Source organism: Panicum virgatum, chromosome 2K, assembly GCF_016808335.1.
Source record: "Panicum virgatum strain AP13 chromosome 2K, P.virgatum_v5, whole genome shotgun sequence".
NCBI classification, from domain to species: Eukaryota; Viridiplantae; Streptophyta; class Magnoliopsida; order Poales; family Poaceae; genus Panicum; species Panicum virgatum.
The window spans coordinates 46,670,886-46,684,946 of NC_053137.1; the positions used below are offsets into that span (position 1 = coordinate 46,670,886).

The window sequence follows — 14,061 nt, forward strand, 5'->3', positions numbered from 1 at the left end:
CCCTCCCTCTATCTGAAGCGGAGACTCAAAATCTTTTAAGTTTGCAGAATCTTAACGCACTCAGGTTTGCACGCAACGTTGTGATTGTTATTCGAAACGAACAATACTCTACCTCAATTCTGGATGGTGATTGTTATTCGAAACAAACAATACTCTACCTCAATTTTGGATGGAAAGTCTGAAAAGTTGTACTGCATACACTGTATGCTAACGAGCCTGAATGAGAATGTGTTATTTTAAATGGTCCAATTTTGGAAGGTTACATTCATCTTTTTTTTTTCTCTTCTAGAAGTGATGCCGAAATTCCAGTTTATTTGTAGGCTAGGAGCACCAGCGGTTAATCATACCACGAGCAACATCTTATTATTATATGTACACATACTACTACTGCTGTCCTCCAATTTAGGTTTGGCAACTGAAGCAGATAGACACTTTTTTTTGTCTATGCAGAGATCTTAACACGGTAGCATCAGTTCTCCCATGTGACATCCACGTCTGCAGAAAACGCCAAGATTCATGCGCGCCCCTCCTGCCGGATTAACCAAAATTGATTCCCTGTGCTAGAGGTAGTTCGCTTCCATAGTTGATTGTACTATAAATGTGTAGAATGAGTTAGTAAAGCAAAAAAAGCCAGAACTAGCACATAAAGAATCTTGAACGTACTTAAAAAAAGGTATTTTGACCTGAAAATTATCCTTAAGACTGAAAACTTACAACCTTGCGGTAATTATCTTCTAGAACATATTAAGATGCAAAAGAGGATATTTTGATTTATGCATACCCATCCACAAATGAGTAGGGCAATCTGAAAAAAGGGTGCTTGTAACTCGTGCAGTACTCTTTTTGCATATTCACTCTTTCATCACGTGCTAAGAACATTATCCAGCAAGATATATGGCAGTTGGCAAAGTGCACAAGGTCAAAATTATATTAAGGGCTGGACCCAGACAAGAAACAACCAGGCTGGATACTGTAGACCAGGTCTGTGCCTCCAGCGGTCCAGACTATCAACAAGTTAACTAGCCTGGCAGAAGATAGTAGAGTATAACCTATGACATCTAAACAACCAACATTGCGCTACCTGCTGTACAATCTTGGAATCAGGTGATGCATGCATCATCTAACGTTAAGCTATGATCTATTTTGCAACGATCATATATCCTCCATGTTGGAGTATATTGAGCTCATGTGTATAGAGGCCCATCTAGAGGCCCATGTATATGTTCTATATATACCCACCCATCTAGGGTTGGAGGAATAGAGCAATTATTCTCTCAACATGGTATCAATAGCCTAGGTTTTCTCTCTTCTCCCTGCCGCAGCAGCCGCTGCCGGCGCCATGGCTGGCCGCCGCCCCCCCCCTCCTCCCCTCCTCTTCCCTCCGCCTCCTCCTCCCCTGCGTCGGGCGCTGCCTCTGCGTGGGCTGCCGCCGCGGCCTGGCCTCTAGTCCGCCCCGCCGCCTCTCTGCAGCCCGCCGCCTCTGCTCCGGCTGGCGCTGTCGGCGCGGGGCCCCTGCAGCCCGCCGTCGCCGCCTGGGCCCGACCCGAGGGGCCCCGGGCGCGGCGGGATCCGCCCTCCCTGGGCTGCGGGCGGGCACCGCGGGACCTGGACCCGCCGCTGCAGCCCCGGCGGTGGCCCTTGCCGCCGTTCTTGGGCAGGACGCGGACGCCGCCGCCGCCGGAGCCCTGGACGCCGCCCTTCTGGCTCCTGGCGCGGGCCCAGTCGCGGGAGCAGCCCCTGGCGGCCCCCTGCAGCCGGCCCAGCCTCTGCAGCACGCCCTGGAGCCGCCTCCCGTGGTGGTGCAGCCCGTGGAGGACGCCACTGCAGCCGCAGGTGCCGATTTGGCCGCCCTGCGGACTGCAGCACAACTGCTGCAGGCCGCGGGCGCCGATCCGGCGGTCCTGCAGGCCGCAGCCCGGCTCCTGCACGCCGCGGGGGCTGCTCCAGAGGACGCGGCCGCCGATCCCGCCTCTGCTGCTGCCCACCGCGCCGCCATCGCCGCGGACAAGCAGCCCGCCGCCGACGCCGCACCTGATGCCGCGGCCCTCCTAGCCGCCAAGTCGGAGGCTTCGGCGGCCCAGGAGCGTGTCCGCGTGGCTGCCCTCGCCTGGGAGCGCGAGCGCGCCGCGGCCGATGCCTCCGCTCTCCGGGTCGCCGAGGTGGAGTGTTTCCTCCGCGCCTCCTCCGGCCAGCTGCCCGTCGACCCCGACCCAGGCGCCTCTTCTTCCCGCCTTGCCCCGCCCGCTGGATCTGGAGCCCGGTACGACCCGACCGACCCCATGGTCGCCCAGCTCCACCTCCAGGCCGCCGGGGTCCAGAACATCAGGGCCCTGGTCTCCGTCCTCCTCGACCCCGCGTCCTCCTACGACCGCTGGCGGGACCAGGTTCTGCTCGCCCTCCGTCGCTACGCCCTCGGCGACCACGTCCTCGTCGACTTGCCGATCGTGGCGCGGGACATGGCGTGGCTGCGCCTTGACAGCGTCGCCATGTCCTGGATCTTCGGGACCATCTCCCTAGATCTTCAGGACCTCGTCAGGGTCCACGGCGGCACCGCGCGGCAGGACTGGGTGGCGCTCGAGGGCCAGTTCCTCGGCAACGCCGAGTACCGCGCCCTCCAGCTCGACGCCACCATCCGCACCTTCGAGCAGGGGGACCTCTTCACGACCTCGGGGATCCAGTGTCCGATCGGGTCTTGGTGCTCAATGTCCTGCGGGGCCTGAGCAGCACCTACGACCACCTGAAGGGCTGGATCGCCCGTCAAAGGCCTTTCCCCACCTTCCTGCAGGTCCGGGACGATCTCGCCCTCGAGGAAATCACCAGGGGTCTCGCGCCCGGATCGTCCTCGCCCAACCCCGCCGCGCTCGTTGCTACTCCACCGGCCTCCTCCGCTGCTCCTGCCACCTCACTCCTTGGTGCTGCTCCCGCCGGGCAGACCGGAGAAGGGGGGGTCGTGGACGTCGCCGGCGACGGGGTGGTGGTGGTGGCACTGGTGGCCCTGCTTCTGGTAGCACCGGTACGGGTGGGGGCCGTTGGGGCGTGCCAACACCGGCTCCGGCTCCCGCTCCTACCCCTGCCGCTGGAGGTACGCCCTGGCCATCCTTCAGCAACCCATGGTCAGGGCGCATCTCGATGTGGCCGTTCCAGGGTCCGGGAGGGGGGCCCGTCCTCAGCTCCTGCCGGCGGCCATGTTCACTGGCGCTGCTCCACTCTTCGCGCCGCCCTGGACCGTGCCCGCTCAGCCCAGCCAGCAGCCGACCTGGCCTGGGGGGTGTGGGACCAGACCGCTCTGGCGCAGTCCTTCAGCACCATGGGACTGACGCCGCCGACCAGCACCGAGTGGATCGCCGACTCGGGCACCTCGTTCCACACCACTCCCGATGCTGGTATCCTCTCTTCTGTCCGACCCCCACACCCCTCTTGTCCTTCTATCATGGTTGATGATGGGTCTTGCCTTCCTGTCACCGCCGTGGGTTCTGCTCCTCATCTTCCCAATGTTCTTATTGCTCCTTAAATGGTTCACAACCTTCTTTCTATTCGCCAGTTTACTGCTGACAACTCCTGTTCTATCGAATTTGACTCCTCTGGTCTTACTGTGAAGGATTCGGCTTCCCGGCGTCCGCTCCTCCGATGTGACAGCCCGGGGCCCCTTTACACTCTTCGGCTTCCTGCTTCCGCTGCCTCACCTTCGGCTTCTTCGTCTTCTGCTTTTGCCGTGACGCCTTCTTCCACCACCTGGCACCGCCGGCTTGGCCACCCCGGCCGCGACGTTTTGGCTCAGCTCCGCCGTAGTACCGATGTTCCATGTACTAGGGCTCCTGCTGAGCACCTCTGTCATGCGTGCCAGTTAGGTCGTCATGTTAGACTTCCGTTTTCTTTTTCTTCTTCGCATGCTGCGCATGCTTTTGATCTCATTCACTGTGACCTGTGGACATCTCCTGTACTCAGCATGTCTGGCTATAGATATTATCTGGTCATTGTTGATGATTTCTCTCATTACTTTTGGACTTTCCCCTTGCGCGCCAAGTCTGAGACCTTCCCCACCCTCCTCCACTTCTTTGCCTGGGTGTCCACTCAGTTCGGTCTCACCGTTAAGACCGTCCAGTGTGACAACGGGCGGGAGTTCGATAACTCCACCTCCCGGTCTTTCTTCCTGTCTCGGGGTGTTCAGCTGCGTATGTCTTGTCCATATACCTCTCCTCAGAACGGCAAGGCTGAGCGGATGATTCGCACGACGAACAACGTCGTGCGCACCCTACTGATCCAGGCTTCTCTCCCCCCGCGCTTCTGGGCTGAGAGCCTCCACACCGCCACCTACCTGCTCAACCGCCTTCCGTCCACTGCTTCTCCTGCTCCCACTCCACACCACACTCTTTTCGGTACCCCTCCTCGCTACAACCACCTTCGGGTCTTCGGGTGTGCGTGTTACCCTAACACCTCCGCCACCGCTTCTCACAAGTTGGCGCCCCACTCGACTCGTTGTGTTCCTCGGGTACTCCCCTGACCACAAGGGGTACCGATGCTTTGACCTCACCTCTCGCCGTGTTCTGATCTCCCGACACGTCGTCTTCGACGAGTCGGATTTCCCCTACTCCACCTCCTCCACACCTTCTTCTGATCCCGAGCTGACGTCTCTGTTTCCGACTGACCCGGTGGTTCAGCCACCGTTACATGTCTGTCCTTTTCCTGCAGGTTTTCCCGGTGCACCGGCACCGCTTCCGGTGATCCCGGCCCCGGTGCCCGCGGTCGCGCCACGCGCGGCCCCCGGACCTCCGGTCGTGCCGCACACGGACCTGGTGTCTCCCGCTGCGCCACGCGCGGCCCCGGTGCCTTCCCCTGCACCTGAGCGGTACGCTGAGCCGGTGCAGGTGTACCGGCGTCGTTCGGCGTCGACACCGGTGCCGCCTCCTGCTCCAGAGGCTCCTGCGACGCCGACACCGGAGCCGTCTCCGCCGCCGCCTCCTCCGGCTCCCTCTCGAGCTGAGCCGGAGGTGTACCACCCGCCGGTCATCCATCGGGATCCTCGGCATATCCATCCCATGGTGACTCGACGGATGGCGTCCCAGGCCGCGACTCTCTCGGCCACCGAGGGAGAGCCGCGGGTCTCTCCGGTGCCCTCCTCTGTCCGCGACGCCTTGGCGGATCCTCACTGGCGTCGCACGATGGAAGAGGAGTACGCGGCTCTTCTTGCCAACCAGACGTGGAACCTCGTGCCGCGTCCGTCTGGTTGCAATGTGGTGACTGGCAAGTGGATCTGGACGCATAAGCGTCGGGTTGACGGCACACTGGAGCGCTACAAGGCTCGCTGGGTTCTCCGGGGGTTCACTCAGCGGCCTAGTGTGGACTATGATGAGACCTTCAGCCCGGTCGTTAAGCCCGCTACGGTGCGCACGGTCCTCTCTTGCGCTCTCGCGCACTTGGCCTGTGCACCAGCTGGACGTGAAGAATGCGTTTCTTCACGGCACCCTGTCAGAGACTGTTTACTGCTCTCAGCCTGCGGGATTTGTGAACTCGAGTCGTCCGGATATGGTCTGCCGGCTCAACAAGTCTCTCTATGGACTGAAGCAGGCTCCACGGGCTTGGTACTCTCGGTTCGCCACGTTCTTGCTGACACTGGGGTTCACCGAGGCCAAGTCTGACACGTCTCTTCATCTACCGCCGTGGGGATGAGATGGCATATTTGCTGCTATATGTCGATGACATTGTGCTCACAGCTTCCAGTCAGCAGTTGCTTCAGAGTGTTATCTCCTCTCTGCAACAGGAGTTCGCTATGAAGGATCTCGGTCAGCTCCACCACTTCTTGGGCGTCACTGTTGAGCCTCGCCCGTCTGGTCTTCTCCTTCACCAGCGGCAGTACGCCCTCAATATTCTGGAGCGGGCTGGGATGACTGATTGCAAGCCCTGCTCCACTCCAGTCGACACTCAGGCGAAGCTGTCTGCTGATCTGGGTGATCCGGTGGCTGATCCTACTGCCTACCGGATCTGGCCGGCGCTTTGCAGTACCTCACCTTCACCAGGCCGGACCTCACCTACGCTGTTCAGCAGGTCTGTCTCCACATGCATGATCCCCGGGAGTCACACCTTGCTGCACTGAAGCGTCTCCTCCAGTACGTCCGTGGCACTGTGGACCTCGGCCTAGTACTTCACCGCTCGTCCTCTGCTGAGCTGGTGGTCTACACCGACGCTGACTGGGCTGGCTGCCCGGACACTCGTCGCTCCACCTCCGGCTACGCCGTCTTCCTGGGCGGCAACCTGGTCTCCTGGTCGTCCAAGCGGCAGCCGGTTGTCTCCCGCTCCAGTGCCGAGGCGGAGTACCGGGCTGTCGCTAACGGCGTGGCGGAGGCGTCTTGGCTACGACAGCTCTTGGCGGAGCTCCACAGCCCGCTCGCCAAGAGTACGCTCGTCTACTGCGACAACGTCAGCGCCGTGTATCTCTCCACCAACCCCGTCCAGCATCAGCGGACGAAGCACGTGGAGATCGACCTACACTTCGTGCGCGACAGAGTCGCCATCGGCGATGTTCGGGTACTCCATGTCCCGACTACCTCCCAGTTTGCTGACATCTTCACCAAGGGCCTGCCCTCCTCGACCTTCTCGGAGTTTCGATCCAGCCTCAACGTAGCCGGTGGCTAGTTGTGGCTACGGGGGGTATTTGCCCTTTGTACTCTCATCTTGTCCAGTCTTGAATACCGCTGCGTCGGTTGTTCAGACTGCGGGGGGTGTTAGCTTTCTTGTTGTCCAGTCTTGAACACCGCTGCGCCGGTAGTTCAGACTGCGGGGGGGTGTTGGAGTATATTGAGCCCATGTGTATAGAGGCCCATCTAGAGGCCGATGTATAGGTTCTATATATACCCACCCATCTAGGGTTGGAGGAATATAGCAATTATTCTCTCAACACTCCACATTAAGACCCTGTTTGGATCACCTAGGACTAAACTTTAGGTAACTAAACTTTAGTCCATGCCTGTTTGGATCCATAGACTTACTTTAGGGAGGACACGTAGAAATATCTTTTTTACCCTTGGATTATACTGTTACTGTGACTACATGCACATAGTGAGGAGCAGTTTGGTCTTTTCGCAGTTCGCAGATTGATCTAGTCCAAATTAGGTGGGTTTTGAGGAGTAATGGATTAAAAGTTGGGGTGGAACTAAACTTTAGTCTACAATTTAACCTGTTTGGATCACCAAATGGACTAAACTTTATGCCAAAAGTTTTAGTCCATGGATCCAAACAGGGTCTAAGGATCATTATCTGCAGTTGTACCATTTCAAATTCAACCACAGCCAAAATGTGTATACTCTTACCAAGTCGCCCTCCTCATGTACTGCTTCCAGGAATCACTTCCTGCTTCTCGTCCACCACCGGTTGCTTTTTCTCCACCAAATGCTCCACCGATTTCGGCACCATTAGTAGGTATGTTCACATTCACTATACCACAGTCACTACCATGGGGCCTGTATAATAAGAGAAGTAACAATGAGACGGTCGAATTGGCAATAATGCATTATATATGATTCGCTTTGTGGCAGAGTTTGGTTAAATGCTTGACCATGTATGGGAAATCCAGTAGAGCTTTTCTAGTATATCAGACTGAATATATGATATTGAATTTTTAGTAAACATGAATTTTGTACTAGAAAATTGAATTGGCACATTAGTACATTGTGCACAGCTACCAACAACAAGAAGGTAAATAGTAAACCAAATTTTCTCAAGGTATACCTTGTAAACCAAAGTAACTACCCTTCAATTAAGCAAAAACTAGGATATCATGCTGACAACAGATGAGCAATGCAACGCTCATTTGCTTTCTATGAAGACAGAGACATCCTTTCATCTAAAATGCAATTAAACTTTCTGGGTTGTTGAGCAGAAACTTACCCAAGCCACTTAAAAATAATTTCTGGCTTCTTTGTAAATATAGAGCTGCTCAATCCTTGAGGAACAGAGTTATTGATTTCAATTGCTTCCTTCAAGGTCTGTATGAAATGTATCATGGATTATGATGATGATCAGATACAGTAGTTCACAATGGCAGGAAATTAAACAGATAAAACTAATACAAAAACATAGTATTGGACTATATGGTACCTGGAATTTCATCACATAAAGGACTGGGCCAAAGAGTTCTTCTTTCACAACTGGTGCAGAAGCTGAAATTTCCACAATCGTTGGCTGTACGAAGTTCCCTTCTGATTCGATTGCGGATCCTCCAAAAAGGATTTTCCCTCCCTGAATCGAACAGATCAAATTAGATTGTTAGAACTTCATGACTTGTATAAAGTAATACACCATCTTGTTACCAGTAAACTCAGAATTACTTTATGGCAACAGCTATTTATAGAGTGAGATTGTAATGGAGGTCAAAATAATTGTAGGAACCAGGTTGCTTAACCGAGAAACCTAACATCAATTTAAAGCTTTACCTGAGATTTGATGGTCTGGACACCTTTCAAAAAGTTCTCTTTTGAAGCAGGAGTGTGCAGTGGTCCCAATAAGGTTCCTTTCTCCAATGGATCCCCAATCCAGACTTGTTTATATACCTCAGCAAGTTGATCAAGAAAAGTCTGATATATGCTTTCATGAAGAATCTGTAATAGAAGGATAAAGATAATTAGGAAAACTGAATACAAACCACAATACATACAAAATAATTTTTTTAAAAAAACGTACCAGCCTACGGCATGTTGTGCATCGTTGTCCTGCTGTGCCAACAGCAGCAAACAACACAGAACGCACAGCTAGCTGAATATCTGCATCATCCATAACAATTATGGCATTGTTCCCGCTAAGTTCGAGAAGGCATTTACCAAATCTTGCATTAACTTGTTGCTGAACCATTAGACCAGCCTGCATTGGGAAACCAGTGTTGCATATTTTAAACAGATCAGCACAGTTCAAGCACTTCCCACAAGGAAGAGGATCCACAACACTTCCACAAGAGCACGCCAAACATCAAATCAAGAATAAAAATAGAGAAAATGCATAGAGATCAACAGCAGAATGGATCTTAATCATGCAATCTCATGGTTGCTATTCATGCAAGAAAAGTAGATCCAGCAAAAAAAATAAAAAAGATCAATCTCATGGTTGCTACACAATCTACACAACAACAGAACAAAATAGTAGAGAAGTATGCGGAAGTTTAATACCCTTGTACTTCCAGTGAACGAAACCAAAGGTATCCTAGTGTCAAGAGCTATTGCTTGGCCAATTTCAGTGCCCCCACAAAAAGCTGTGAAAATTGCGCCTGGCAAGTTGTTCTTCTCCAATACACTAGCCACTATTTTAGTCATTGCAATAGTGATCAGTGGAGTAGTCGGGGCACCTTTCCTGAAATAATCACAATAACATTACACAAGGAAAGTGCCCTACCAGTGGTACTGAACGAGTTTGTCACCACTTAAAGGTAGTCTGTTGAACGGACAATATTCACTTAGGAATTTTTTTTCTATAAGATGTACATTGTTTTCCGATCTGAGAACCAAGATTGAAGATGGAACTTAGAATTGCTGATTTTTGAGCTAAAATCATCATATTTTCATCCAACCAGGTCTGAAACAAAAACCTTTTTATGTTACTAAAACCCTAGAAGGTCACAAGTTGCAGAACATGCTGCCTAAGCAGTTCTTCCTGAGAGCTATATTGCTTGAACTCCATATGGCTAGGACGTCACAACCCAAACATTTCATACAAGGTAACATGCCATAAAATTGTTTCAGGCATACAAGACAAAGAAAGTTACTCTGTTATAAAGGCAGGGCCGGTAAACTTTCATAAGTAGGGACAAAGAGTAATAGATGAATCATCAGGAAGGCTGACTCAAAATTTCATTGAATGGTACGGTATGATTTTTTGTACACATATATAACAGCACTACCCTTTTTATCAGAAGAGCAAACCATTCTTACCAGACAACACAATTTCCACAGACCAGAGCAATGCAAGCATTCCAACCTACATGACACAAGAGAGACTATTGAAGTATTCATGTCTGTTAAGACACAACTATATGGTAGAGGTTGGCAACATATCATGCATTGTGTATGCCAGCAGAATAAGTAGGTAAATTGGATAGCAAAATCATGAAAGTTATATTTAAAAGTATCCTATGGGTGCAGTAATACCAGGTTACACCATCAACTGCCAAATTGCCTATTGTTTTTTGGTACATTCCTATACAATCTGAAAATACAAACTACATGGAGAAGTGATGCAGCATGTTGATTTTCATTGCATAGATATTAGATATTCTAGAAATGTAATGCACCATATGAGCAATCAGAGAGTTACCAAGCACAGCGCAAGGGAAATTAAATGCTGTTATAACACCAACAACTCCAAGAGGATTCCACACCTATTCAGATAAGCATAGTCATTAGCATGCTACATCCTGATATCTAAGAGTGAATACACCACATGAGAAACTCGTAAAAGAACACTACCTCCATCATCATATGGTTTGGACCTGCAAAAAAAGAAAAGCGGCATGTTAGCTATCACCTCCCAATAAGGAAAGCTGGAATGACTGAGTTAATAGTACATCACAGAAGTACGATAAGGAAAGAATTTAACATGAACGAAGCTGCTACAGATTAGCAACTCTAATATTTTTTTTAAAAAAATGCAACATCTTGGCCGATTTCAACTAAGCATGTTTGATAAAACAAACCTAGAAAGCTTGACCATCAAAAGTACTGAAATATATGATTTAGCATTTCTAGAAACAAGATCTCTCCTGGCTCCTAAATAGTTGTATATTATCAGAATCAGTTGCAAGTTGCAACCAACATGATCAAGATATTCAAATATGCAGCTTCATTGCAGATGATGTCGTTTTCAACTGGCAATCCAGAACAAGATATAACAAAAGGAAAAAAGGCCTTACGTTCAGATGGTATAATGGACCCATTTAATTGGCGACTTAGCCCCACAGCATAATCACACATGTCGATGATTTCCTACAAAAAGAGGACACACCAATGCCATCATGCACATACAAAGGAACCAAAACCAGATTTCATTTGAACTCATTTAATCATTCAGCTATCTTCACTAAAGGTTAACATCTTACGCATATGTTTGGTGGCACAAACAAGATTACTTTAGAGATAAAGACAATACCAACTGCCTATTCAATACTGATGCGCATATGAGAATGGTGGGCTTTAGGCTGAGTTGCAGTTATAGCAGATAAGGAAATGGTAAAAGCACCATATAAATGATAATGCAGTATTCATGTTGAGAAGTACATTAGCATTCTAAAACAAAAACACACATATGTGCTCTGAACTCGATGATAATACTTAGCTACTTATCCAGAGCGCAAAAGGATAATGTGAAAAGACTGCAATAAACGCACAACAAGCAACCATGATCATACCTGAACCTCCCCGATCCCTTCCGGAAGAATTTTCCCCATCTCAAGTGACACAAGCCTGCCAAGGTGATGGAGCTTTGCTCTCAGCGCGTCACCAATTTGCCGAACAATCTCTCCCCGCTTCGGAGCTGGAATCTGGACACATTGGCAGGTCAATATGAGCACATAGATAGGAGTCAAATCTAGGCATCAAAAAACTTGACGAACCGGACTCTTTTTTTTTTTTTGCAGTCCACATAGTGTCGCCAACTTTCTAGACATGTAAACATTTCAAAATCTGATAAACGCAGAGCTGCATTGCCTCTAAATTCCAGTGCAAATCTAGTCCACAAGTGCTGACTGCATACCAGAGTTTCGTGTTCCTGAATCAAATCAAATCGAGAACCCAAACAACCTCATATTATCACGAATAGGAACTCAAACTTCCCTGGAAACTAAAACCCAAAAATGACCAAATATTCCAGGTTTACGAAGCAAATCCAAATTCGCATTAAACGGGAGGGGAACATTTTCATTTCCACGGAATTAAATTTCACAGCCAGTAGCAACTAGCAACCACACATGCAAGCACTTCACCATCCGAGCGTTGCAAGAAAAAAATTGAGACAGTGAAACTCACCGCCATCCATGTCTTGGCGGCACCGAAGCAGGCGCGCATGCCCTCCTCGTAGTCGTTCACGGACGCCTCCACAACCTCCGCGATAACCTGGTGCGCAAAACCACCGCAGATACGCGCTAAACACCCTCAAAATCCACCCCAAAAAAAACAGACAAACGCGAAAATCGCCGAAAACCAAGCGGATCGGGGCGGGCGGGGGCTCACCTGGTTGTTGGTCGGGCTGGCGGTGGTGACTACGGCGCCCGAGCCGCCCCAGGCCCCGCAGGCGAAGGATCCCGGGTTGCGCGGCGCGAGGCCGAGCTCGGCGAGGAACTGGTGCTCCTCCTTCGCGAAGGCCCCCATGGCGTCGGCGTTCCGTCTGGACGGGGAGCTCCGTACGACGCGAGGGGGGGTCGGGAAGCGCGACGGAGGGGAGTGGGGGAGCGGACGGTGAGGGCGGGGGTGTAGTTGTAGAAGGAGGTGGAGTGGGGAGTGGGAACTGCTCCGCCCGGGAAGGGAAGGCGCCGAAGGAGAGGTGGGCGCGGAGGGAAGGAAGTGTGGCGGAGTGGGTGGGTGGCGCGGTACGGCTGGTCTGTTTGTTCACGAGACGAAACTACGAAACCGAAAGCGTGGGCTTTGTTTGGTGAAAAGAAACTCTGGTTTGTTAAATTAGCAGCTTCGTATTGGACGTCCGCGACGTGGCATTGACGCTGCACGCACGAAAGGTGCTAGGAGCAGGTATAGATTTTGCCCGCATTTCTTGGAATTGTGAGATGACATTTCCAATTTTTCCAGTAAAAGTTGCTTCACAGGAGTAAATGGATTTTCTACTTTGAAATGCCAGTGCGAGTCCTGTTCCGGAAATTTCCCTTTTAACGCACATAGCATTATATTATGTAGGAGTAGGATACATTCATACATCGAAGATCATTGGGCTGTGACGGACCGTGAGGATGACAGTGTGATGCACATCCCATACGGCGACATGCCGACGTGGCGTGTGCTCGGATCCTAATCCGAGGACCCGTGCTTAACTTGGCCTCAGCGATTCAGGTATCCATTATTTTGTGCGGCCACTGTTTCGACAAAATAGAGCCCATTCGCGTGTCCCACACGGCACTCTTTGCCCGGTAAGGACCCGTACACATGATAAAACTGTAGAGCCCGCAAACTGAACTCTACAGAGAATGGTAGTTCGTGTTTATCGACAAGTCCGGGTAGAACCCACGCCTAAAAAAAATAAAAATAAAATAAAACGGGTCCTTGCTCCCCCCGACGCTCCTGTCGCCCCCGCGCGGGCGACTCGAGCGGCGCGGAACCTCCAGCCGCCGCCCCTCCCCCGACGTCCCCTCTCGCCGCGCCGCCGCCTGAGCAAGCCGCCGGATGCCCGTGCGGCTCGCGATGAGGACGGCAGCGGGGCCTCTTCCTCGTCTGAGCCGTTTGAGGGGGCTCGCTAGCGCGGGCCCTCCCACAACGGCGGAGCTCGGGTGGCCCGAATTCGGCACAGCGACGGCCGGATCCGGTGGCTGCGCGGTCGGGCGGACGCGAGACGAGGCGGCGGAGATGTCCCGGGCGGCTCGCTGGAGTGGGCGGCGCCCCGCGACGACGAGGCCAGCGGGCCATGGATCCGGCACTGTGACGACCGGATTCGGTGGCTGCATGTCAGGGATCAGCTACCAGTCTACCACAGAATGGGCTGATGACAAGCAAGAGGCCAGGAAGCCCAAGGCAATATTCAGAGTATCGGTAGTGCCTGCGTGCTCGTACTTGGGCCCAGCCCATGTAATAGTCTATAATAGTGTTCCGATCGAGAGAGGAGGACATGAGAGATAATGTATGAACAAACACTTCTTCCTCCTCAAGAACAAACGGTCCTTGTGCCGTTCCTGTCTGCTCCTAATCCCCAATTCTTGCTATTCCTCCCCAATTCCAATTCTCCTTTCTAGTCTCCGCTACCGTGCTGCTAACATCTGGTATCAGAGACTCGATTCGATCCTCGGTCTGGATCATCACCACCACTGTACCCGCCTCCAGAAATCGCTCGGTGCTATGGATCCGAATTCGAAGCTCTTGCTCAACGAGA

At 51.8% G+C, this 14,061-nt stretch overlaps 1 protein-coding gene across 1 annotated transcript; it reads right to left on the bottom strand.

The window, feature by feature from the left end:
• Nucleotides 1–208: 208 nt before the first annotated feature.
• On the bottom strand, nucleotides 209–12,540 carry LOC120679927 (aldehyde dehydrogenase family 7 member A1-like). Its single transcript, XM_039961589.1, has 14 exons — nucleotides 12,204–12,540; nucleotides 12,000–12,086; nucleotides 11,384–11,515; nucleotides 10,889–10,961; nucleotides 10,446–10,468; nucleotides 10,294–10,357; nucleotides 9,912–9,957; nucleotides 9,153–9,333; nucleotides 8,674–8,850; nucleotides 8,427–8,591; nucleotides 8,092–8,232; nucleotides 7,882–7,979; nucleotides 7,305–7,454; nucleotides 209–592 (listed from the first exon to the last, which is right to left on the bottom strand). The coding sequence occupies exons 1-14, from the start codon at nucleotides 12,339–12,341 to the stop codon at nucleotides 538–540; spliced, it is 1,530 nt and encodes a 509-aa protein (XP_039817523.1). The 5' UTR covers nucleotides 12,342–12,540; the 3' UTR covers nucleotides 209–537.
• Nucleotides 12,541–14,061: the final 1,521 nt, after the last annotated feature.